General features: G+C 45.7%; 1 protein-coding gene across 3 annotated transcripts in view; it reads left to right on the top strand.

Moving 5' to 3' along the window:
• Positions 1 to 449: 449 nt before the first annotated feature.
• The window catches only part of ppp1r9a (protein phosphatase 1, regulatory subunit 9A), a 234110-nt gene continuing 207809 nt past the window's right edge, over positions 450 to 26750 (top strand). For 2 of the 3 annotated variants that reach the window (XM_072253423.1, XM_072253421.1), the window contains exon 1: positions 450 to 2400. In XM_072253423.1, coding sequence (XP_072109524.1) covers positions 919 to 2400 — 1482 coding nt within the window. In that variant the 5' untranslated portion in view covers positions 450 to 918. The remainder of the gene's footprint in view (positions 2401 to 26750) is intronic. The other variant, XM_072253422.1, reaches the window with a different exon arrangement.

Below are 26750 nucleotides of genomic sequence, written 5' to 3'. Positions count from 1 at the left end.
AGAAAATAGAGTAATTTATCTCACTGCTGTGTGTGCCACCTTGTTGTTCATGAATAGTCCGTCGTGTATTAACAGCATTGAAACAGATTTTATTGTTTTTGAACTACAAATGCATCTGTGTTGTAACATTAAGGTTTCACTGTTGGCAGCTCTGGTGGGAAAAAAAAAGCATAATCGCAAAAATCGCGAAAACGACTTTAAACATAGTGTGAAGTAAATCAGAGCTGTAGAAGAAATCTGACGTTGAAAGGTCCACAGGCGGAACAAGTGATGATCAGTGAAAAATGTTCAGTATTTACTGCAATGATGATCGCAGGTTACAGTTATTCCAGAGCCGGGGGCACCGCCGCGTCTCAGCCTGCTTGACAACTTTGCACAGCGTACCGTGCCCTGCCTGCGGGTCCCTGCACCGGATCCGAAGCTCGGACACTCGGCCCTCGGACGCATCCCATGCCGGACTCCGCGCCGCGCTGCCGATCGGCGCGCGGACACGCCGTGACGTCACCGTGCGCGGTGGCCCGGGCGTTTTGTTTGAGCGGAACGCGAGGCGCTGTCAGAGGAACGGTCGTGTCCGCGCTCGCGCGTGGCCGGGGACGAGCGGCGGAGCCGGGAGCGATAACTGGCCTCTGTCTCCTTCCGCCCCCCTTCCTCCCGAGTCTCGCCGCACTCTGCCGGCATGTTAGTGGGCAGCCGCTGCTGCGCTTTGGGTTCGGGGGCACCTGTCTCGCTGTACCCGCAGGCATTTCCTCCTGCCGGCGTGAGAGCGGCCGCCTGAGAGCCCCCCTCCCTTTCCCCCACCCCCAGCAAAAGTCCGTGCGTACATTTCGGAAGTAGCAGACGTTAGGTAGGCCCGGGGCCGGGGTTGGGGGGGAGTCAAGGGGAGCTGGTTCGTCGACCACTTGCCGCTGACAGCGAACCATGATGAAGACCGAAGCTTCTGCAGAGAGATCGAGCCTCCGCAGCTCCTCTCCGCACCGCAACGCTTACAGGACCGATTTCCAGGCTCTCAGAACCACCTTCAGCAAAACTGGCAGCGGCGGAGGTCTGACTGGGGCATTGGCGGCGGCCGGGGGCGACTCCGAGGTGAAGGAAGGGTCCGAGAACCCGCCGTCGTCCCCGCCGCAACGGATGCACCAGCAATTGCGGGGAAGGAAATACGGCTCCAACGTTAACCGAATCAAGAACATGCTGTTCATGCAGATGGGTATGGGTTCCGGCGAGGAGAACGCGGCTCCTGCCCGCATCAGAGGCGGCAGAGGGGCTCCCCCGTCTCCCCACCGCCGAGTTCGAGCCCGGGACGTGGCGCAGGTTGCCCCCGGTGCTCGGGTCAAGCAGACTGCCGAGGTGTGCGACCGGACGAGCCGAGTGGACTCTCGGCGAGAAGGTCCGGCGACCGGCTCCAAATTTTCCGAGACCCGTAAACTCTTCGAACAGAGCGCCCGAGTGTCGGCAACAGCCCCCCAGCCAAGCTCGCCTAAGAGGGAGAGGAAATGTTCTCAGGACCAGCTGCTGGACGAGCAGCAAGGGGCCCAGAACCTCCGCAGCGATAGAGGTAGCACTGATTCATTGGACAGCACCCACCCCAGGACAGAGACTCGGTTACCTGCTGTCAGTTGCCCACTGACTGCTCCTTCCCAGAGCACCGGACAACAAACATTGGCAGCTGGTAGAAGCTTTACAACTGGATACAATGGCTTTGTCTCAAATGCTTCGTCTAAAACACTTGAACTGCAAGAGCAGGGGCAGCAACAGCAGGTGTCTTTCAAATCTCCTTCTGTACAGAGCCAACATGGGATCGATTTTGCAAACCAGGATGCTACAGGTTCGCCTCGGAAAAGTGTGAAGCATGAACACATCTCGAGCCAAGTGGCACTTCCTTCCGAGGTTGTGAAATCCGCCTCTTTTAGCCAGATCAGCGCGGTGAAGGCAACGCAGATTGAATCTGGGATCCGCGAATGCTTAGAAAATCACGACCAACATCTAGACAGAGGATCAACCGGGGATTTCGGGAAGCACTTAGATAGTGGTGCTAGCGTGAAGCACCCCGATTCTCCTCAACGCAATGCTTTTGTAGCCGAAATATTGTCGGATGCGAGAGGTTCTACAGCAAGTGAAAATTCCTCTGAGGAGAGCACAGCTGAACGATCAACTGACAAAGGCGTCAAGAGTGAGTGTTCCAGATACAAATCTATCATTCAGAGTACGCAAAATGAAGGGTGCAGTGTGGAATCCGGAGATGACACAGGTTGGGACCAAGCTTATGAGGATTCAGAGGAACAATTGGATAGCGATGAAAATAATTATGAACCCATTTTGGAATGTACAGAAGTAACAGGATTGTCAGATGAAGATAATATACCTACCAAAAGGAAAATTAAATTCAGCACTGATCCCATTAAAGTAAGTGAATCATTAATCCAAGCATTGGGATGGCTAAACGCGTTATAGACATTATGAAGAAAATTAAAATTTTAGTTAAGCACTTATAAATGTAAATAACGAAACTTCAGAAAGAATTTGTAGAATGCCTATTTAACCACATCTATGGGTGTAAATTACATGGTTTGATTTGTGTACAGTTGTACGGAGAATTGTAAAGAAAAATAATGCCATAGTTTGGGTTATTTTATTGAGAAATGAAACATTTTTGTATGTCTATTTCACAAGCAAAATAAATTGCTTGCCGGTCAGTGGCTGTAGATGGAGTTTATGATGCTCAGATAGATGTTCATATTTTTAAAGAAGATAACAGATAATGAGTGAATTGCGGGATCCAAACCCACAGTCTTTTCAGAAAAATGCTAGGCCTGGATTTGATCATGATTTACTTGTTTCACAAGTAGAATTAATTTGGTTGCAGTTTTTGTAAGGTAATTCCTGAAGTCTCACTGAATAGATAGCTTTTTCAGTTGCAAATCTACATTCTTGGTTGTGTTTTGTTTTCAGCACAAACTTTGAAGGACAGAGCAATGAGTCAATAATGTTGGCAATCCTTTTTTAAGTACAGAGTGATAGACTGTTTAAAAAACAGGCAATTAAAATGTTGGCGATTCTTTTTTATGTTTATGTGAGGAGGATAAGTTACATCCTCTGGTAAAGTGAACTGCATTACTGAATTTCAGTGACTGTAATTTCAATGCAGTTCTATAGGCAAGAAGAGCATACCTGGTTTTTCTTTTTTAACCAAGAAGGGCTAGTTAAAAAGTTATTCCCATGCTACTCACTTAGCCGCTTCCATATAAAATTCAATTGAATATCCTGCGTACTGGTCTCCTGGTGTGTGCTCTGTAGTTTCCCTCATAACTAATAAAACAACACAAAATTCTTGCTTTCCTATTTGAGCAGTTTGATCCATTTCATCCCAAGTGCATGATGTAGCAAAGGATTTGCTACAAGCTAAACAAATAAAATGTCATAAGAATATTAAAATAATGTGAACCCCCTAATAAGCATTTGTGAATGAAATGAAAATTTCTATAGCACTGCATAGCAATGTGACCTAAAACTTGCCAAAAAGAGAATCAAGGGCATTCTAAATACAGTGGTTCTTGATTATTAGTAAATATCAACAGAGCTAATGGTAAACTTTTAATCCTAAATAATACCTACATGAATTAACAAATTATTAAAAATCACATTATACTGTAGTGGCTGCTGAACTTTTTTGATAAAAGGCGATTAAAAGCTTGTCCATAGGGTGAAGTTTTTTTTTTGTCAGGCCTTGAAATGGTGAGGTGTTCAGTTCTGGGTGATAGTTTTAGGTGATATAGATGAATGGAGGCATGGCTTCGTGTGGCAGGACAGAGGGAAGCACAAAACATTATATTCAAAGCAGTGACTAGATGTAGGCTGGAGAGTATTAAAGATAAGGGAGAGTAGGGCATACTTTGTATGCCTCTATTACATCTCCCCTCATCTTCCTATGCTAAGGGGAAAAAAAATTCAAACCTATTTGATCTTTCCCTATAACTCTGTTCCTCAAATCCTGGCAACATCCATGTACATTTTCTCTGTACTCTTTCAATCTTATTGAGATCTTTCTATGGGTGGTGTAGGTGACCAGAACTGCACACAATATACCAAATTTGACCTCACCAAAATCTTGTACAACTTCAACATAACATCCCAACTCCTGTTCTCAGTACTTAGATTTATGATGGTCCATGTGCGAAAAGCTTCCTCTGTTCTACTGCACGTCTCAGTGCTGTACCATTTACTGTGTAAGCCTTACCCTGGTGTCCTCGCAAAATGCAACACCTCACACTTGCCTGCATTAAACTCCATCTGCTATTTTTTAGCCCATTTTTCCTGCTGGTCCAGTTCCTGCTGCAAGTTTTGATAGCTGCCTTTGCTGTACACCAGGTCCTCAATCTTGGTGTCATCTCCAAATTTGCTGATCTGGTTTACCACAATTTGCTTCAAGATAGCAAGTACCTTCTGTTCTGTAATCTGGATATGGTTCACTGCTGTTTTGCCTTAGTTCTGAAGACATTGTGTCCATCTCCCCAGTAAATACAAATGAAAAAAAAATTCCACTTCAGATCTCCCCATTTCTTTTGGCTCCATGCATAAATGATCATGCTGATCTTCAAGTGGACCACTTTTGTCCCTTGCTATCCTTTTGCGGTTAGTAGATCAATAGGAGCTCTTGGGATTCTCCTTCGCTTTGTCTGCCAGAGCAACCACATTAATTCTCTTAAGCTCTCCTGATTTCCCTCTTAAGTGATCTCTTGCATTTCTTATACTCCTCAGCACCTTATTTCTTCATTGCTGCCTATACCTGTTATCATCTCCTTTCTCTTCTTAACAAGGGCCTCAGTATCCCTAAATCTGTTACCCTTTTATTCTAACAGGAACAGACAAACTCTTTATTCAATATTTCACTTTTGAAGGCCTTCCACTTACCAAGCATCTCTTTGCTAGAAAGCAACCTATCCCAATCCACACCTGCAGATCCCTTCTGATGTCATCAAAGTTGGTCTTTCTCCAACTTAGTACCTCAGCCTGAGGACCAGTTACTTGGATGCCTGGTTATATGGAGTCCTTACGCAAGTCAAGTATAAAGTGATGGATAACACCCATTTTTAAGTAGACCACTTTAAGGTTTTGCTCTGCCTTTTCACGAGGCCATTATATTTGATTGCACGTGACATTTGGAGAGCAATTAAGCAGTAAAGTATGTACTGGAAAGGCCTGCTCAGGTTGCATTGAGAGTTGTTGGTGAGGCTGTTATTGTTTAACTGAAGGATATAAACATACCCACAGCTTTCTTGACACAAAATGAATTAGTAGATTAGTTCTTGTACAGTGAAATAAAATTGATATTCAGAGGGTATGAGAAACTTGGCTTCTTTGTGTGTGGTGGACTTGGGATTATTATTGTGATTCATATAATGATCATGACACAGTTTCTTCATTCCTGAAATCAGTGTGGGGTCTTCTATGAATAGTCTCCAATTGCATATATCCCTCAAGCAGAAAACCCAAAACTATTTGAAACACTCCAGGAAAAAAACTGTCTGTAGACTTCCCTACATCTGTACAACATCTCTTTTGCAGCAAAGGTCAGCAACAAATTTGTCTGTCTTATCATTTGATATCTCCTCTTACCAGCTTTGTTTACTCTGCAGCTTTCCTATCCTTTCTACCAAAGGTAACCTCAACATTTCCCTCTATACTATATTGATCGTATTTTTCCTACTCACTTCCAGTACTTTATATTGTCCTTACAATTTGCTTTCACACCTTTCATTGCTTGGTCTGAAACTGTGGCTCTAATATACATGGTCCCACTGCCTGCGTTAATAGTTGAAGCACTGGCATTGTACTATGTTAGCTCAACTTTGTGTTCTGTAATTTTTCTGTGCTCATGTACTTAATACCAAAACCCTGAGATGGCAGGGCAATTGTTTTAAATTGGATAGGTTAAAAGCTGGGTACAATGCGTTAATTTGTTTTGGAAGAAGATGCTGATTTTAAAAAAAAAGGAATTTATTTTCACTGTTTATATTCTTGTTCTTGATATTATTTGTTCTTATAAGTTCAAAATTTTTATACAGTTTTGTGCAATAAAGGGGAAGAATAGAATGAGATTATGTGTGGTGCTTGATAGAGCAAATTATTAGCATATTGTTTAAAATATAATTCTTAGCAAGTTCCATGAAAGCATTTTCTTAGTTATTTTCCCTGAAAATCTGTTTTGCGTGACCTGTTCAGCAAGTATGAGGAAATCTGCAGATTCTGGAATTTCAAACAACACACATAAAAGTTGCTGGTGAATGCAGCAGGCCAGGCAGCATCTCTAGGAAGAGGTGCAGTCGACGTTTCGGGCCCAGACCCTTCGTCAGGACTAACTGAAAGAAGAGCTAGTAAGAGATTTGAGAGGGGGAGGGGGAGGTCCGAAATGATAGGAGAAGACAGCAGGGGGAAGGATGGAGCCAAGAGCTGGACAGTTGATTGGGAAAAGGGATATGAGAGGATCATGGGGCAGGAGGCCTAGGGAAAAAGAAAAGGGGGAGGGGGGGACCCAAAGGATGGGCAAGGGGTATAGTGAGGGGGACAGAGGGAGAAAAAGAAGAGAGAGAAAAAGAATGTGTATATAAATAAATAAATACCGGATGGGGTACGAGGGGGAGGTGGGGCATTAGCGGAAGTATGAGAAGTCAATGTTCATGCCATCAGGTTGGAGGCTACCCAGACGGAATATAAGGTGTTCAGCAAGTGTTACATTGGTTCACTAACTTTCAACTGGCTCTATTCAGTAGAATGATTAAAGTATGTTAGACATATCACAATTGAAATTTTCAGAATGCTTGAGCTGCACAGGGACCTTTGGAGTTGTATGGCACCTCTTTTTAAAAAAAATACACAACACTGGTGAGATTAGGCTTTTCACTCTCAAAACCATTATGAAATGAAAGCGATTTTGTGATGTACTCTGGTCCCAGACCACTGAGAGCTTTAAGAACAAGTATTTTATAAAGCAAGCTAAGTTTATCAAGAATTTTACCTCTTTTGGCTTTGGGATTAACTATAGGTATTTCAGTTTCATCTTGATTTAGTTTTAGGAAATTATTGTTCATCCATTTGTTTATTGTAGTCATACCAGAAGTCAGAGAAAAGATGGTGTTACATCATCAGGCTCAACCAAGGTAATTGTGTGTCATCTGCATAACTGTACCAAATCAATTTTATGCTCTTTAATGATGTCCCTTAAGGGGAGCATTTATAAGGAGACGAGTAAGGGAATAAGACTGCTTCTCTGAGCAACACCAAAAGGTACATCGTATCCCTTAGAAAAATGGTCTCCAAGACAGACAAAAACATTTTCTCTTTGAGATATGAGCAAAACCAATTAACAGTGCTACGAGAGAGGCCAACTCAGTTCTCAAGGTAGTCTAGGAGAATGGATTGGATGTCCAATCCTTATACACCTCCATTCCTCATCAAGAAGGCCTCAAAGCCCTCCACTACTTCCTGGATAATATACCTCACCAGTTCCCCACCACCACTACCCTCCAGTTGGCGGAACTGGTTCTCACACTTAATAACTTCTCTTTTGGCTCTTCCCACCTTCTTCAGACTAAGGGTGTAGCTATGGGAACTCGCATGGGACCCAGCTATGCCTGCCTCTTTGTTGGTTATGTGGAACAGTCTGTGCTCCAAACCTATTCTGGTACTGCTTCCCAACTTTTCCTTCGGTACATTGACGACTACATTGGTGCTGCTTCCTGCACCCATGCTGAGCTCGTCAATTTCATCGACTTTACTTCAAACTTTCACCCAGCCCTCAAATTCACTTGGTCTATCTTGGACTCTTCTCTTCCCTTTCTCAATGTCTCGGTCTCGATCTCTGGAGACAGACTGTCCACTGACATCTTCTACAAGCCCACTGACTCTCATAACTACCTCGACTATACCTCTTCCCACCCTGCTACATGCAAAAATGCCATTCCCTGTTCCCAGTTCCTCCACCTCCGCCACATCTGCTCCCAGGATGAAGCTTTCCGTTCCAGGACATCTCAAATGTCCTCTTTCTTTAAGGATCGTGGTTTCTCTTCTACCGTCATCAATGATGCCCTCATCCGCATCTCCTCCATTTCCCGCACTTCAGCCCTCACCCCATCCTCCCGTAAGCACGACAGGGACAGAGTTCCCCTTGTCCTCACCTACCACCCCACCAGCCTCCGGATCCAGCACATTATCCTCTGCAACTTCCGCCACCTTCAACAGAACCCTACCACTAAGCACATCTTACCCTCTCCGCCTTCCGCAGGGATCGGTCCCTTCGCGACTCCCTGGTCCACACGTCCCTCCCCACGGATCTCCCACCCGGTACTTATCCCTGTAAGTGTAAGTGCCTCACCTGTCCCTACACCTCCTCTCTTGCCACCATTCAGGGCCCCGAATAGTCCTTCCAGGTGAGGCAACACTTCACTTGTGAGTCTGTTGGGGTCATCTATTGCATCCGGTGCTCCCGGTGCAGCCTCCTTTACATCGGTGAAATCCGATGCAGATTGGGGGACGGCTTTGTCGAGCACCTCTGCTCTGTCCGCCAAAACAGACAGGATCTCCCGGTAGCCATCCACTTCAACTCTGCTTCCCATTCCAATTCAGCTATGTCCATACATGGCCTCCTCTACTGCCATGATGAGGCTAAACTCAGGTTGGAGGAGCAACACCTCAAATACCGTCTAGGTAGTCTCCAACCCCTTGGTATGAACATAGAATTCTCCAATTTATGGTAATTTCCTCCCCCTCCCTTCCTCTATCCCTATTTTACTCTGCCCCCTCCCCCAGCTGCCTATCACCTCCCTCATGGTTCCGCCTCCTTCTTCTACTACCCATTGTTTTCCTGCCTATGATGTCCCTGCTTCCCCTCCCCCACCCCTTTGTCTTTCAAATTACTGGTTTTTCAACTGAACCTACAAACATTCTTCAAATCCTTCCCCCTCCTTCTTTCTTCAGTCCTGACGAAGGGTTCTGGCCCGAAATGTCGACTCATCGATTCCACTGATGCTGCCTGACCTGCTGAGTTCCTCCAGCGTGTTGTGAGTGTTGCTTTGAACCCAGTATCTGCAGATTATTTTGAGTCTAGGAGAATATTGTGGCCAGTTGTGTCAAAGGCAACACTTAGGTCCAGGGGAATTAAGACTGAAACTGTGTTGGCATCAGCTGAGCCTGGTCACTGACAATTTTGGTGAGGGCAATCTCTGTGCAATGGTTTGCACTAAAACCTGACTGAAGCTCTTCTAGATTATTGTTCTCATTCAGGAAGTTGTTGAATACGTTGACAATGAGTTTCTCAAGAACCTTGCCCAAGAAGGAAAGATTTGATATCGCTTTGTAGTTAGCTAGTATGTCACTATCAAGATTTGGCTTTTTAAGTAGGGGGGTTTTATCAGCTGCAATTTTGAATACCATCTGGAAAAACTTCAGTTTCAAGGGATGTCAATATTTTTTCTAACAGAATTGAAAATACTATTACTGTGTTGGGAGCTGGATGGGTTTTACAGCTCTCTTTGCAACTTTACATCATCCATGGCTGAAATTTGAATGATATTTCTAGCATTCATCATTAAAAAGATAAGATCTAGTTAAGTTTTATTGTTTATTTTAATGTCATTTTTTATTTATTTACATATGAAACAGGATCAGCAGTAGGCCACTCAGCTCCTTGTACTACTTTTGCAAATAGATCATGGATAATCTGCTTGTAATAATTCTTTCTACCTACCATAATGACTTTTCACCCCCTTACTTAACAACAATCAATCTACCCTAATTAAAGATATTTAGATTCTGTTCCCAGTTCCCTTTGCGAAAGAGAATTCCAAAGATTTTCAACCAGTGGGGGCGGGGGGAGCGGAGAGGGAGGAAGAGATAAAGAGACAATCACGTATATTTTAAGTAGGTGATCTCTTGTTTATAAAACAGAGAAACTTGTTCTGGATACTCTCACAAAAGGAAATACTTGTGTTTCCATCAAGTCCACTCCTGCTCCTCTAAACTCCAGCTGATAGTCTGTCTAAATTTTCCGGCTAAACAACTTGCACGTTCTGTGTATTAGTCTAGTAAACCTTCTCTGAACTGCCTTCAGCATATTAATTGTCTTCGTTAAATACAGAGATGCTTTCCTAATTGTGAGTGTTTAATTGTCAGCAAGTTAATTTTCATATGAAATTAAAAATAATACTATTTTTTGTATTTCAAAGCTATTTGAACAGTTTTTAACTGTCTCTGAATATCAGTGTAGAATACCTTTGCCATTTGAAAAGTCTGTAAAATTGGTGCATCCAGCACAGCCTATCCTGTGGGCGGCTTAGCATGGGTTGTGGGAGGCATCAAGCACAAGAGAAAGGTTCTTTTTTTTATATAATCAAAATGGCCGATTACTGTTTAATGGTATTGGTTGAATTTATTGTCACTTACTGAGATATGTTAAAAAACTTGTTATGCATACTGTTCATACAGGTCGAATCATTACACAGTGCATTGAGGTAGAACAAGGTAAAATAATAACAATACAGAATGAAGTTTAAGAGCTATAGAGAAATTGCAGTGCAGGTAAATTTTAAGGCGCAAGATCATACTAGGTTGTGAGGTCAAAAGTGCATTTTATCATGTTTGGGAATTGTTCAGTTGTCTCAAAGCAGTGGGATAGAATCTGTCCTTGGTATGTGCTTTCATATTTATCTTTTCCCTGGTGGAAGAGGAGAGAAGAGACAGTGTCCAGAGTGGGTGGGGTCTTTGATTATGTTGGCAGCTTTACTGAGGAAGTGAGACAGAGCCCATAGAGGGGAGCAACACACATCAAAGTTGCTGGTGAACGCAGCAGGCCAGGCAGCATCTGTAGGAAGAGGTGCAGTCGACGTTTCAGGCTGAGACCCTTCGTCAGGACAACTGAAGGAAGAGTGAGTAAGGGATTTGAAAGTTGGAGGGGGAGGGGGAGATCCAAAATGATAGGAGAAGACAGGAAGGGGAGGGATAGAGCCAAGAGCTGGACAGGTGATAGGCAAAAGGGGATACGAGAGGATCATGGGACAGGAGGTCCGGGAAGAAAGACAAGGGGGGGGGGACCCAGAGGATGGGCAAGAGGTATATCTTCCCCCACCAATACTCTGCAATCCCGTCTCCCTCAGATCCTACCGTCAGCTCCTGGGCCCTCGGAGGCTCCATCTTCCTCTCACCCCAACCCTCCCCTCTCCATTGACACACCCAGCCTCCCCCCGCCCCCCTCTGATCCCAGCTCTCAACCGTGCCGGGTCTTTACCATCCCCTCCGACCTTCAACTGTCGGAGGCAGAACGCTCTGTTCTCAGTAAGGGCCTCACGTTTGTCCCCCTTCGCCCACACCTCAGCGAGTTCCATGTTCGCCATGATGCGGAACTTTTCTTCCGCCGTCTCTGTCTCCGAGCCTACTTCTTCGGCAAGGACTCTTCCACCCCCACCGATGACCCCTTCTCCCGTCTTCAACCCTCCTCCTCTTCATGGACACCCCGCTCTGGTCTTCTGCCTGCTCTGGATCTCTTTATCGCTAATTGCCGACGGGACATCAACCGTTTCGACTTCACCGCACCTTGTCCCCATTCCAACCTCACTCCTTCGGAACGCTCTGCTCTCCACTCCCTCCGCACTAATCCTAACCTTATTATTAAACCCGCCGATAAGGGGGGTGCTGTTGTAGTCTGGCGTACTGACCTCTACCTTGCCGAGGCACAGCGACAACTCGCGGATACCTCCTCTTATTTACCCCTCGATCGTGACCCCACTAAGGAGCACCAGGCCAATGTCTCCCACACCATCACCGACTTTATCCGCTCAGGGGATCTCCCATCCACTGCTACCAACCTTATAGTTCCCACACCCCGCACTTCCCGTTTCTACCTCCTACCCAAGATCCACAAACCTGCCTGTCCTGGCCGACCTATTGTCTCAGCTTGCTCCTGCCCCACCGAACTCGTTTCTGCATACCTCGACATGGTTTTATCACCCCTTGTTCAATCCCTTCCGACCTATGTTCGTGACACTTCTCACGCTCTTAAACTTTTCGATGATTTTAAGTTCCCTGGCCCCCACCGCTTTATTTTCACCATGGATGTCCAGTCCTTATATACTTCCAATCCCCATCAGGAAGGTCTCAAAGCTCTACGCTTTTTGGATTCCAGACCTAATCAGTTCCCCTCTACCACCACTCTGCTCCATCTAGCGGAATTAGTCCTTACTCTTAATAATTTCTCCTTTGGCTCCTCCCACTTCCTCCAAACTAAAGGTGTAGCTATGGGCACCCGTACGGGTCCTAGCTATGCCTGCCTTTTTGTTGGGTTTGTGGAACAATCTATGTCCGTGCCTATTCTGGTATCTGTCCCCCACTTTTCCTTCGCTACATCAACGACTACATTGGCGCTGCTTCCTGCACGCATGCAGAACTCGTTGACTTTTATTAACTTTGCCTCCAACTTTCACCCTGCCCTCAAGTTTACCTGGTCCATTTCTGACACCTCCCTCCCCTTTCTAGATCTTTCTGTCTCTGTCTCTGGAGACAGCTTATCCACTGATGTCTACTATAAGCTGTTACGTACCCCGTAACTGGGTTGCCAAACCAGCAGAAATGGATCACTCAGTTGGAGTCTGGATTACTAGAACTAAGAAAGTTTTATTAAAGAAACAAGCAACACAGTAATCGAAAGGATAATGAATGCAACAGTTCAGCAATGATAAACACACGTGCACAGAATTAAGATAACAGGATCAATCAAGCTCTATCGTTGTCTAGGGGTAAATGACCAATTTCAAAGTGACACAAAGTCCAGTTCAATTTAGTTCAGTTCGCAGTAATCGTTGCCATGGCGATGGACAACGTGGGAGGGAGAGAGAGAACGAGAACGACTGATCATTCAAAACGGCTTCCACTCACAGACCTGCGATATTGCTCACAAGCAGCTTTCGGGCGAGTCCTTTGTGATGTCACCTGAGGTCACCGACTGTGACCCCTCCTCCAGATGCGGTCGATCCTCTGCAGTGAACCCGGCACCCAAGCGAGGGTGGACACACACCGGGTTCCCGCTGATCGTACCTTTCCACCCTGTGTGTTTATGGCCCGGTACTTCCCATCGACTTGTGAGAGGCGCACCGCTTCCAGGGTCTCATTACCTCGGGTGTCGTGTGTGTCTTGCCTTAGCGAACCTGTCCCTTTTTATCCCCCTGCTGGGGTATCGCCTGTCCATCACTTCAAACAGTTCAGGGTTCAAAGGGAGAGCTGCTCTAGACAGCTCTCTCCCCCGTCCCTTCATTACACATCTCCAGATCGCCTGTCCATCACTTCAAACAGTTCAGGGTTCAAAGGGGGAGCCGATCTTGACAATACCCAAACTGATGGCTCCTTCATTAACATCTCCAAATGCTGCTTCATTGTTCCTTATCTCTCCCTCCCCTTAGGACAGGTGTCAGACCAACTGCTGATCATACAGGACAGCTAACATCTATGTGTATTCTTGTCACACTTCCCCCACTTTAAGGATTTTTACCGGGGTAAAAATTACAAACATGAGTACATTATTTGATACACACAAATGTACATCTTTATCAGCTATTTGGCTAACACAGAGAATTTGAAGTTGTCAGCACCTTGACAGACAGTCAGTAATCACATTTTCCGTCCCTTTTATATGTGTTATTAATAATCCCTTAGACCACGCTCCAACTCAGCAAACTTCATAGTGGCCAAAAACACTGGTGAATTTCGATCAATGTAACCTCTCATTTGGTTTTGTCCTGGACCACAATAACAAGGGTCGTCACATTCCGACTCAGTTTTCTCTCGCAAAGGCTTAGTAGGAGGGGGAGGGGTAGTGACCGCAGAGTTATTGCAAAACTTCCTACAGTACCCCACCTTCTCCAAGAGCCTTCTGAGGGCCCTCTTGTCTGTCGGGGTTGGGAGGTCAGCGATAGCCTGCACTGTAGCTTGCATCGCTGCCAGCTGCCCCTGTGTCACCACAATTCCCAGGTAAGTGACCTTCGCGTGGCCGAACTCATTTTTTTCAAGGTTCACTATCAAGCTGGCTTCAGACAGCCGTATTAAATTGCCAATACACACCTCTGTGTTCATCAGCCCTTTAGTCACTGAATTACTCATTCTATATGCATGTTGTTTACTAGGCTGGCCTATTGTAACAGACACCACCCAACGTCCCAGTTCTTTGCATCGCCTCGGGATAATCAAACACACGGGTGCGAGTCGTTTAATTCTCCTAAAGAGTCGCCTTGTTCGGGGATTAAGGGAGAGACCTTATCAGTAGACCTGGCCAAAACAATAGCCTTCTCCCATCTGATCGATACCATACTAATCTTTTCAAAATGGTTTTTTTCTCTTATCAGGGGGCCCCTAGCTTCACTGATTTCCACGCTCACCCCGACTAGGTTTGTTAGCATATCAAAAGCCTGTGACCGTCTCAGTTCGCGTCGGCCATAATCAATAACATCCTCCCCCCTGGGCAGCCGGTAAACTTCTTTCATGATTCCACCAACTGTTTCCTCCAGCACCGCAAAATGTCCACCGGGGGGTACCTCGTGGGCCGGGTTAAAAACCTCATCCCCATAACTCTTTTGCACCACCCCCCACTCCTCATCTGCGGGCACGGTACTTGGTCTCCCTTGCTTCCTTAGCACTTCCTCCCCCACACAATAGCCTACTAGTTCCCTTGTCAAGTCTGTGTCAGAGAGAGCTGTCTCTGCCGAAACCATCAGCCCCTCGTCTCGCTCCCGTGTCTGCACAAATTCTTTCCTGGCTACTGCTACATCTGTCCCAGCTCCCTCACTACCTCTTGTCTCACTACACTCCTTCTTTTCATTTTCTACCCCCTTCTCGTACAAGGTTGGCAGAAACGTTTCAGCTAAATTTACCACCGCAGCTAAATTCACTACCGCAGCCCCATGATGAACCTGTGAGTCCATGGGCGGGGCCTCACTGCTGGCAGGCTGACCTGTCAATCTCACGACTGGGAACACGATTCCCCTGGCGATGTCATTACCGAGCAAGACTTCCACGCCTTTCATCGGTAATGCGGACCTCACCCCGATCGTGACTAGTCCAGAGATCAGGTTGCTTTGTAAGTGTATCTGGTGCAAAGGGACTGACTCTGTCCCTTCCCCAACACCTTTGACCTTGACCTCCCCAGTCCGGGTCTCTGAGCTAAACTCTAATACACTCTTTAGTATTAGTGACTGACACGCTCCTGTGCCTCTCCAGATCCGCACTGGAACTGGTTTTAACCCCTCCTTCACTGACACCAATCCGGCCGAGATAAACCTCTCGCGCCCTTTCTGAACTTTGGCAGACTTGTCCTTCCCTAGCGGTTCGCTTAACAGCTCGATACAGCCAGTCAAAATCGCTGTCTTCCCTTTTCCCGTCTCCTTCTTTGGGGCAAAGCACCTGGACGCAAAGTGTCCGACTTTCCCGCAATTATAACAGACGACCCCAGGAGACTTCCTGCCAGACTGCTCCCAGTCTACCTTATCCTTCTCACTAGTCCCCGGCTTACTTTCTGACTTTTCCGGCAGACTCTCCCCGCCGTCCTGACTACCCTTCTGGTAGCCTTTACTCGGGGCAAACTTCATTTTATGCGTCAACGCATACTCATCCGCTAACTTAGCAGTTGCGGCTAACGTGGCTGCCTCCTTCTCATCTAGGTAGGGTCTCATACCCTCAGGGACACGACCTTTAAACTGCTCAATCAGGATCAGCTGCAGCAGTCTGTCATAATCCCCCTCTACCCCCTTTGAGGCGCACCAATGCTCACAATATGTCTGCATCTCACGGGCAAACTCCAAATACGTGTGGTCCCACTGCTTCCTCGCATTCCGGAACCTCTGCCGGTATGCCTCCGGGACCAACTCATAAATCCTGAGGATGGCCCCTTTCACCACCTCATACCTCTGGGCATCTTCTGTGGACAAAGCGGAGTAAGCTTCTTGGGCTTTCCCTTTCAGTACACTCTGAAGTAAAACAACCCACTTATTCCTCGGCCAGAACTGACTTATAGCCACTTTTTTGAAGTGGAGAAAGTACCAATCCACGTCGGTATCGTCAAATGGGGGAACCTGCCTAACCTCCTGGGTCGCCCGGAACCCTCCACCTTGGTTCGGCACGAGCCCCTGCTCTGCCCTTAACCTTAACTTCTCCAATTCGAATTCCTTTTCCCTCTGTTTCTCCTCCCGCTGCAACTGTCTCTCTCTCTCTCTTTCTCTTCTCTCTCCAACTGTCTCTCTCTCTCTTTCTCTTCTCTCTCCAACTGCCTCTCTCTCTCTTTCTCTTCTCTCTCCAACTGTCTCTCTCTCTCTCTCTTGCCTTTCTACCTCTCTCTCCTTCTCTTCTCGCTCCAACTGTCGTACCCGGATCTCGTGCTCGAGTCTCAGTTTTTCAAGCTGCACCTGTACCGCGTCTCCAGCAGGTTTTTCAATAGACACCACCTCCAGCTCACCTTGGGGAAACACACCTTTAGATACATAGTGCTCTACGATAGCTCTGTGTAACTCCTCTCTCCTCATTGTCGACTTCCTCTTAGCAAGATTCAACTGTTTGGCCACAGCTACCAATTCCGATTTCCTGGCATCCTCTAATGCCTCCAAGGTCGGCGCCTTTATAAATTCCTCAGCCTCCATTTCTGCTGTTTGTCTTTTCTTTCTTTCGGGAATTTTGACCCAATCAATTAACTCCGTCCCAAATTTAGCGTTCAAAATCACGGACGAGAACCCCACTTCTGTTACGTACCCCGTAACTGGGTTGCCAAACCAGCAGAAATGGATCACTCAGTTGGAGTCTGGATTACTAGAACTAAGAAAGTTTTATTAAAGAAACAAGCAACACAGTAATCGAAAGGATAATAAATGCAACAGTTCAGCAATGATAAACACACATGTGCACAGAATTAAGATAACAGGATCAATCAAGCTCTATCGTTGTCTAGGGGTAAATGACCAATTTCAAAGTGACACAAAGTCCAGTTCAATTTAGTTCAGTTCGCAGTAATCGTTGCCATGGTGATGGACAATGTGGGGGGGGAGGGAGGGAGAGAGAACGACTGATCATTCAGAACAGCTTCCACTCACAGACCTGCGATATTGCTCACAAGCAGCTTTCGGGCGAGTCCTTTGTGATGTCACCTGAGGTCACCGACTGTGACCCCTCCTCCAGATGCGGTCGATCCTCTGCAGTGAACCCGGCACCCAAGCGAGGGTGGACGCACACCGGGTTCCCGCTGATCGTACCTTTCCACCCTGTGTGTTTATGGCCCGGTACTTCCCACCGACTTGTGAGAGGCGCACCGCTTCCAGGGTCTCGTTACCTCGGGTGTCGTGTGTGTCTTGCCTTAGCGAACCTGTCCCTTTTTATCCCCCTGCTGGGGTATCACCTGTCCATCACTTCAAACAGTTCAGGGTTCAAAGGGAGAGCTGCTCTAGACAGCTCTCTCTCCCGTCCCTTCATTACACATCTCCAGATTGCCTGTCCATCACTTCAAACAGTTCAGGGTTCAAAGGGGGAGCTGATCTTGACAATACCCAGACTGATGGCTCCTTCATTAACATCTCCAAATGCTGCTTCATTGTTCCTTATCTCTCCCTCCCCTTAGGACAGGTGGCAGACCAACTGCTGATCACACAGGACAGCTAACATCTATGTGTATTCTTGTCACAAAGACTACTGACTATCACAGCTATCTGGACTATTCCTCTTCTCACCCTGTCTCTTGCAAAAACGCCATCCCCTTCTCGCAATTCCTCCGTCTCCGTCGCATCTGCTCTTAGGATGAGGCTTTTCATTCTAGGACGAGGGAGATGTCTTTCTTTTTTAAAGAAAGGGGCTTCCCTTCCTCCACTATCAACTCTGCTCTTAAACGCATCTCCCCCATTTCACGTACATCTGCTCTCACTCCATCCTCCCGCCACCTCACTAGGAATAGGGTTCCCCTGGTCCTCACCTACCACCCCACCAGCCTCCGGGTCCAAGATATTATTCTCTGTAACTTCTGCCACCTCCAACAGGATCCCAGCACTAAGCACATCTTTCCCTCCCCCCCTCTCTCTGCATTCCGCAGGGATCGCTCCCTACGCAACTCCCTTGTCCATTCGTCCCCCCCATCCCTCCCCACTGATCTCCCTCCTGGCACTTATCTGTGTAAGCGGAACAAGTGCTACACATGCCCTTACACTTCCTCCCTTACCACCATTCAGGGCCCCAAACAGTCCTTCCAGGTGAGGCAACACCACCTGTGAGTCGACTAGGGTGATATACTGCGTCCGGTGCTCCTGATGTGGCCTTTTATATATTGGTGAGACCTGACGCAGACTGGGAGACCACTTTGCTGAACATCTACGCTCTGTCCGCCAGAGAAAGCAGGATCTCCCAGTGGCCACACATTTTAATTCCACATCCCATTCCCATTCTGACATGTCTATCCACGGCCTACTCTACTGTAAAGATGAAGCCACACTCAGGTTGGAGGAACAACACCTTATATTCCGTCTGGGTAGCGTCCAACCTGATGGCATGAACATCGACTTCTCTAACTTCCGCTAAGGCCCCACCTCCCCCTCGTACCCCATCTGTTATTTATTTTTATGCACACATTCTTTCTCTCACTCTCCTTTTTCTCCCTCTGTCCCTCTGAATATACCTCTTGCCCATCCTCTGGGTTCCCCCCCCCCCCCGTCTTTCTTCCTGGACCTCCTGTCCCATGATCCTCTTGTATCCCTTTTTGCCTATCACCTGTCCAGCTCTTGGCTCTATCCCTCCCCCTCCTGTCTTCTCCTATCATTTTGGATCTCCCCCTCCCCCTCCAACTTTCAAATCCCTTACTCACTCTTCCTTCAGTTAGTCCTGACGAAGGGTCTCGGCCTGAAACGTCGACTGCACCTCTTCCTACAGATGCTGCCTGGCCTGCTGCGTTCACCAGCAACTTTGATGTGTGTTGCTTGAATTTCCAGCATCTGCAGAATTCCTGTTGTTTGCCCATAGAGGGGAGGCTAGTTTCTCTGATGTACTGAGCTGTATCCACAACTCTGCAGTTTCTTGTAGTCATATGCAAAGCAATATCCAGATGCATTATGCTTTCTATATTGCATTGATAAAAATTGGTAAGTGTCGATGGGAGCATGCCACATTTCTTTAGCTTCCAGAGGAAGTAGAGACATTGGTGAGCTTTCTTGGTTTTGGTGTCTATGTGGTTGTTCTAGGACAAGCTCTTGGATGTGTTCACTCATAGGAACTTGAAGCTGTCAACCTCGGCAATGTTCAAGACAGGAGCATATGCACCAGCCCCTCTTCCTGATGTCAATGACCGGCTCTTTTGTTTTGCTGAGATTGAAGAAAAGGCTGTTGTCAAGGCATTTATGATACTAAGCTCTCTATCTTCTTCCTACTATTAATTATGTCCCAGTATGATGATATCATCCTCAAATTTGTAGAGTAGAATCTGTCCACACAGTCATGAGTACATGTGGAGTAGAGTCAGGAGCTGAGAACAGGGGCAGGGATTCAGATTTGTGGATCATTGGAATCTCTTCTGCTGAAGATATGACCTGCACAAAAAGGGCAGGTTGCACCTGAACTCAAGGGGGACTAATATTCTTGTAGGCAGGTTTGCTAGAGCTGTTGGGGAGGGTTTAAACTAATTTGTCAGGGATGGGTATTTGAGTGATAGAGCTGAGAATGGGGCTGTTGGTATACCAGTAAATCAGAGTGTCGTGAGACTGTGAGGAAGGATAGGCAGATGAGAGGGCAAAATTACAGTCAGTAGGATGAGTTAGTGTAACGGGGCCAAAATCAAGGAGAGTAATTGAGATTAGAAATGGGCAGGTGTGTGATGGGGCATCTTCATGTTGTGGCTGAAATAAGATCATAGAAGCTTAACTTCCAAGGATACACATTGTATCAAAAGGACAGGAGGTAGGCAGAGGGGTTCTGTTGGTAAGAAATTAAATAAAATGCTTTGATAGAGGTGACATGGGATTGGAAGATGTAGAATCCTTGTGGGTAGAGTTAAGAAACTGCAAGCGTAAAAAAAAGCGCGCGCCTGATGGGAATTGTATAAGGCCTCTGTACAATAGCCAGGATATTGGCTACAAATTACAATGGGAGATAGAAAAGACTATAATAAGGGCAATGTTGCTAGAATCATGGAATTCCAGTATGCAGGCAGATTGGGAAAACCTGGTTGGTGTTGGATCCCAGGAGAGGGAATTTGTACAAATGTAGAATGCCTATGAGGTGGCTCTTTAGAGCAGCTTGTGGTTCAGCCCACTAGGGGAATGACGATTCTGGGCTAGGTGTTATGTAATGACCCAGATTTGATTAAGGTAAAGAAACCTCTAGGAGGTAGTGATGATAATATGATAGAATTCAGTCTGTAGTTTGAAAAGGAGAAGCTAAAATCTGAAGTATTAGTATTACATTGGAGGAAAGGGAATTATTAGGCACGAGAGATGAGCTGGCAAAAGTTGATTGGAATGGGACACTAACAGGGGTGGCAGCAGAACAGCAATTTGGAAGGCACAGAAAAGATGCACCCCAAAGATGAAGTATCCTAAAAGAAGGTTGAGGCAACCGTGACTGACAAGGGAGTCATAAAAGCATATAATAGAGCAAAAATTAATGGAAAGTTAGAGGATTGGAAAGCTTTTAAAAACCAACAGAAGGCAAATAAAAAGCCATAAAGAGAGAAAAGATGAAATATGAAGGTAGCTATCCGATAATGCCAAAGAGGATACAAATTTTTTTTTCAGATATATAAGGAGTAAAAGAGAGATGAGAGTAGATATCTTCCACTTGAATCTGATGCTGGAGAGGTACTAATGGGGGACAAAGTAAAGGTGGAGGAACTTAAGTATTTTGTGTCAGTCTTCATGATGGAAGGCACTTATAGAATGCCAGAAATGCAAGTGTGAATGTTATTCGTATTACTAAAGAGAAGATGATTGGGAAGCTGAAAGGTCTGAAGGTAGATAAGTCATCTGGACCAGATGAACTACATCCCAAGTTCTGAAAGAAGTAGCTAAAGAGATTGTGGAGGCATTAGTAATGAATTTTCGAGATTCATTAAATTCTGGAATGATTCCTGATGATTGGAAAATTGCAAATGTCTTTGGGTGAAGGGACGGGGGGGCAGAAGAAAGGAAATTATCGGCCAGTTAGCTTGGCTTCATTGGTTGGATTAAGAATGAAGTTTCGAGATACTTGGAGGCACAAGATAAAATAGGCCAAAATCAGCGTGGTTTTTAAAAGGGGAAATCTTGCCTGACAATTCTGTTGGAATTCTTTGGGAGGAAATAACAGGCAACGTAGATAAAGGAGAGTCAGTGTTTATTTGGATTTTCAGAAGGCTTTTGACAAGATGCCACACATGAGGCTGCTTAACAAAATAAGAGTCCAAGGTGTTATGGGAAAATAAGCAGAATGGATAGAAGAATGGCTGACTGTTAGGAAACAGAGTGGAAATAAAAGGGGCCTTTTCTGGTTGGCTGCCGGTGACTAATGGTGTGCTGCAGGGGTCAGTGTTGAATCCGTGTCTTTTCAGGTTGTACAGTATGTCATTGATTTGGATGAAGGAATTGATTGCTTTGTGGCCAGGTTTGCAGACAATATGAAGATGGGTGGAAGGGCAGGTAGTATGGAGAAAGTAGGGGACTTGCTGAAGGTCTTAGACAGTTTGGGGAATAGGCAAAGAAGTGGCAGGTTTAGTATACATAATTGTCACATTGGCAGAAGGAATAACGCATGGGCTATTTTGTAAATGGGGACACAATTCAAAAATCAGATGCAGGATTCCTTAAAGGTTAACTTGCAAGTTGAGTTGGTAGTAAGGAGGGCAAATGCAATGTTAGCATTCATTTCGAGAAGACTAGAATACAAGAGCAAGACTGTAATGCTCAGGCTTTATAAGGCATTGGTCAGACCACACTTGGGAGTATTGTGAGCAGTTTTGGGTCCCTTATCTAAGAAAAGATATGCTTGCTTTGGAGCGAGTCCAGTGGAGGTTCATGAAAATTATCCCAGGAATGAAAGGATTGACGTGAGCATTTGATGGCTCTGGGCCTGTACTTGCTGAACTTCAGAAGAATAAGGGGGGGATCTTATTGAAACCTAGTGAATATTGAAAGATCTGGATTGAGTGGATGTGGAGAGGATGTTACCTATCATCAAGTCAAGTCAAGTCAAGTCACATTTTATTGTCATTTCAACTATAACTGCTGGTACAGAACATAGTAAAAATGAGACGTTTTCCAGGACCATGGTGCTACATGAAACAATACAAAACTACACTGAACTATGCAAGAAAAAACACAAAAGCTACACTAGACTACAGACCTATCCAGGACTACATAAAGTGCACAAAACAGTGCAGGCACTACAATAAATAATAAACAAGACAGTAGGTTGGTGTCAAGCCTTGCTCTGGGTATTGAGGAGTCTAATGGCTTGGGGGAAGAAACTGTTACATAGTCTGGTCGTGAGAGCCCGAATGCTTTGGTGCCTTTTTCCAGTTGGCAGGTGGGAGAAGAGTTTATATGAGGGGTGTGTGGGGTCCTTCATAATGCTGTTTGCTTTGTGGATGCAACATTTGGTGTAAATGTCTGTGATGGCGGGAAGAGAGACCCCGATGATCTCAGCTGACCTCACTATCTGCTGCAGGGTCTTGCGATCCGAGATGGTACAATTTCTGAACCAGGCAGTGATGCAGCTGCTCAGGATGCTCACAATACAACCTCTGTAGAATGTGGTGAGGATGGGGGGTGGGAGATGGACTTTTCTCAGCCTTCGCAGAAAGTAGAGATGCTGCTGGGCTTTCTTTGCTATGGAGCTGGTGTTGAGGGACCAGGTGAGATTCTCCACCAGGTGAACACCAAGAAATTTGGTGCTCTTAACGATCACTACGAAGGAGTCGTCGATCTTTAGCGGAGAGTGGTCGCTCCGTGTTCTCCTGAAGTCAACAACCATCTCTTTTGTTTTGTTTACATTCAGAGACAGGTTGTTGGCTCTGCACCAGCCCGTTAGCTGCTGCACCTCCTCTTTGTATGCTGACTCATCATTCTTGCTGATGAGACCCACCACGGTTGTGTCATCGGCGAACTTGATGTGGTTCGAGCTGTGTGTTGCACCACAATCGTGGGTCAGCAGAGTGAACAGCAGTGGACTGAGCTCACAGCCCTGGGAGGGGGGGGGCTGTGCTCATGGGGAAGTCTAGGACCAGAGGGCACAGCCTCAGAACAGAGGGACTTCCATTTAGAGGGAGGGCGGTGAATCTGTTATTTTTTTGCCACAGACAGCTGTGCAGATAGACATTCAGTATATTTAAAGTGGTGGTTGATAGATTTTTGATTAATCAGAGGTCATAGCTTATGGAGAGAAGCAGGAGAATGGGGTTGAGAGGGATAATAAATCGGCCATGATGGGATGGCAGAGAGGACTCCATGGGTTGACTGGCTTAATTCTGTTCCTTGGCCTTATGTGGCCTGAAAGTGAAAAGGGGTAGGTGCTATTTCTGGGTTAATCTTGATTTACTCTTTCAATAATGCCATTATTGCATTATTGCTATTTTCCAAGGTCTAGTGAAAATAAGTTAAGGTAGTGGGTAGTGGCTCCATATGTCACTACTACAGGGTGTGACGATTCTGCCTTACATGAGTCCTAGGCTCAGCTGGCTCGGGCTGACAGTATCCGGTATGGGCCCCTATCCAAGGTTACGGATCCCAGTGCCTTGTGGGTATCTTCAGGAGAAGAGAAGGCTAAGGAGTAAACCCTACACAAATCCGGAGTGGAGCCCCTAAGGCGGTTGGATGACGTATCATGTCACCTCCCGGCAGCTCCTGCAGCCAAGCTGATGCCAAATGTACTGCTTCGCATTCCTTTGGACCATATCCGCGAGGCTGAGAGGGAGATCTTGATGTCTGGGCAGCCCAAGATCTCAATAATTATCACCCAGGTCTGCGCCCTGGAACGTGCGCATCCATTGTCTATTGAGGCAGACGGAGCCATGAATGAATGAGTGAAAATATGTTCTAGGCAGAGGGTATAATGCCTCTTGTCCTGATTCATAGAAATAGGGTCGTTGCGTTAAATGGGTCCCGTATTTAAGCTGGTATTCCTCTGGTTGCTTTCAGTAGCTTAATAAGGATCAGCAGACACACTTAAAGCTTATGTGTTTTTTTTAAACAGTAGATGTACATTGATCTATTGGCCATATTTGAATTGATTTCAAACAATGGAATGTTTTAATTTCAGTGGTACTGGTTATGGATTTTTGTTACTAGTAGACCAGTAATATTGCATGTGTTAAATGGGCAAATGGAAATTTAGTTTGGACAAAAAGTTCACTAAAATGTTTTGCATTTACCAGTTCAGAAATGTCTTGGTTCAGCTTTTCATTTGAAAGGTGACATCTCAGTGATACATTGATTTGTCACTGAATTATATGCTCATGTCCTGAATCTGTGATCTTTTGGTTTGAAGGCACTTACCCACCTGGACAGCCCCAACTCTTACGTCAGAATGCTGTTCATTGACTTTAGTTCGGTATTCAATACTGTGATCCCCTCCAAGCTGATCGCCAAACTTTGCCAACTTGGTATCAGGTCATCCCTCTGCAATTGGACTTTGGACTTTCTAACAGACCCCAATCAGTTAAGTTAGACAACCTCTCCTCCTCCACTCTCACCCTGAACATCGGCATGCCTCAAGACTGTGTGCTGAGCCTTCTTCTGTACTCCAATTTCACCTATGACTGCGTTCCTGTACATGGTTCTAACTCCATAATCAAGTTCGCAGATGACACCACGGTAGTTGGCCTGATCAGAGGGGATGACGAGACGGCCTACAGGGACGAGGTCCAGCACCTGGCCGCGTGATGTACCGACAACAACCTGGCCCTTAACACCCAGAAGACCAAGGAGATCATTGTGGACTTGAGGCGTACTAGGAGCCACACTCACGTCCCCATCTACATCAACAAAGCTGTAGTGGGGTGTGTATCAAGCTTCAAATTCCTTGGTGTCCACATTTCCGAGGATCTCATCTGGTCCCTGAACTCCTTCATCCTGATCAAAAAGGCGCAACGGTGCCTTTATTTACTGCGGAACATCAAGAAAGCTCCTCTCTGTCCCAGGATACTGACGGACTTTTACCGCTGTACCATTGAGAGCATACTCACCAACTGCATCCCAGTGTGGTTTGGCAATTGCCCCATATCGGGCCGCAAAGCACTCAAGCGTGTGGTGAAAACTGCCCAGCAGATTATCGGCACCCAATTGCCCACCATTGAGAATATCTACCATAAACACTGCCTGGGCAGGGTGAAAAGCATTATCAAGGATGCATCTCACCCTCACCATGGATTTTTTACTCTCCTCCCATCTGGTAGGTGCTACAGGGCCCTCTGCTCCCGCACCAGCAGGCACAGGAAGAGCTTCTTCCTGAGGCTGTGACCCTGCTGAACCTCACATCACAGCGCTAAGCAGTATTGCACCCATATTGTACTGTCTCAGTACTTTTACATTTGTGTGCTGAAGCACTTGCTTTTTATTCGCAGTTATTTTGTAAATAACACTATTCTTTGCATTTCTGGTTAGATGCTAACTGCATTTCATTGGCTTTGTATCTGTACTCGGCACAATGACAATAAAGTTGAATCTAATCTTTAAAATAGTTTGAGGAAAATTATATGAAAAAGAAGTATTATTCCTTCCTCAGTGCAGAATTACCCTCATACTTTTGCAAATTTCCAAAGGGCAAGCTCATTCTGAGATGTGGTGGGAAAAGCTCTCATGGAATGCAAGAATTATGTAAATGATGATGTGACTATTTCAAACATCTTGGTATTGTGATGAATTGGACTTTGTTATAAAGACTGTAAATCTATTAAACAACAATAGGAAGGGAATTTTTAGGATTTGGTGATGAATTTTATGCTACTGGTGGTTTTCACTTTTATCTGAATGTTTGTGACTACTTTAAAATAAGCTGCTTCACTATGATACACCATTTAGAATTCAGCGTGTACTTAACAACCTCCCAGCAAATTTCTGTACTGAATTTAATCTAATTAGAAATGTATGCCATAAAATTGAAGGGATTGAAGGCAGATAAATCCCCAGGGCCAGATGGTCTGCATCCTAGAGTGCTTAAGGAAGTAGCCCAAGAAATAGTGGATGCATTAGTGATAATTTTTCAAAGCTCATTAGATTCTGGACTAGTTCCTGAGGATTGGAGGGTGGCTAATGTAACTCCACTTTTTAAAAAAGGAGGGAGAGAGAAACCGGGGAATTATAGACCGGTTAGCCTAACGTCGGTGGTGGGGAAACTGCTGGAGTCAGTTATCAAGGATGTGATAACAGCACATTTGGAAAGCGGTGAAATGATCGGACAAAGTCAGCATGGATTTGTGAAAGGAAAATCATGTCTGACGAATCTCATAGAATTTTTTGAGGATGTAACTAGTAGAGTGGATAGGGGAGAACCAGTGGATGTGGTATATTTGGATTTTCAGAAGGCTTTTGACAAGGTCCCACACGGGAGATTAGTGTGCAAACTTAAAGCACACGGTATTGGGGGTAAGGTATTGGTGTGGGTGGAGAATTGGTTAGCAGACAGGAAGCAAAGAGTGGGAATAAACGGGACCTTTTCAGAATGGCAGATGATGACTAGTGGGGTACCGCAAGGCTCAGTGCTGGGACCCCAGTTGTTTACAATATATATTAATGACT

Source organism: Mobula birostris, chromosome 3 (assembly GCF_030028105.1).
Source record: "Mobula birostris isolate sMobBir1 chromosome 3, sMobBir1.hap1, whole genome shotgun sequence".
NCBI classification, from domain to species: Eukaryota; Metazoa; Chordata; class Chondrichthyes; order Myliobatiformes; family Myliobatidae; genus Mobula; species Mobula birostris.
This window is presented reverse-complemented; position numbering and strand designations above follow the sequence as displayed.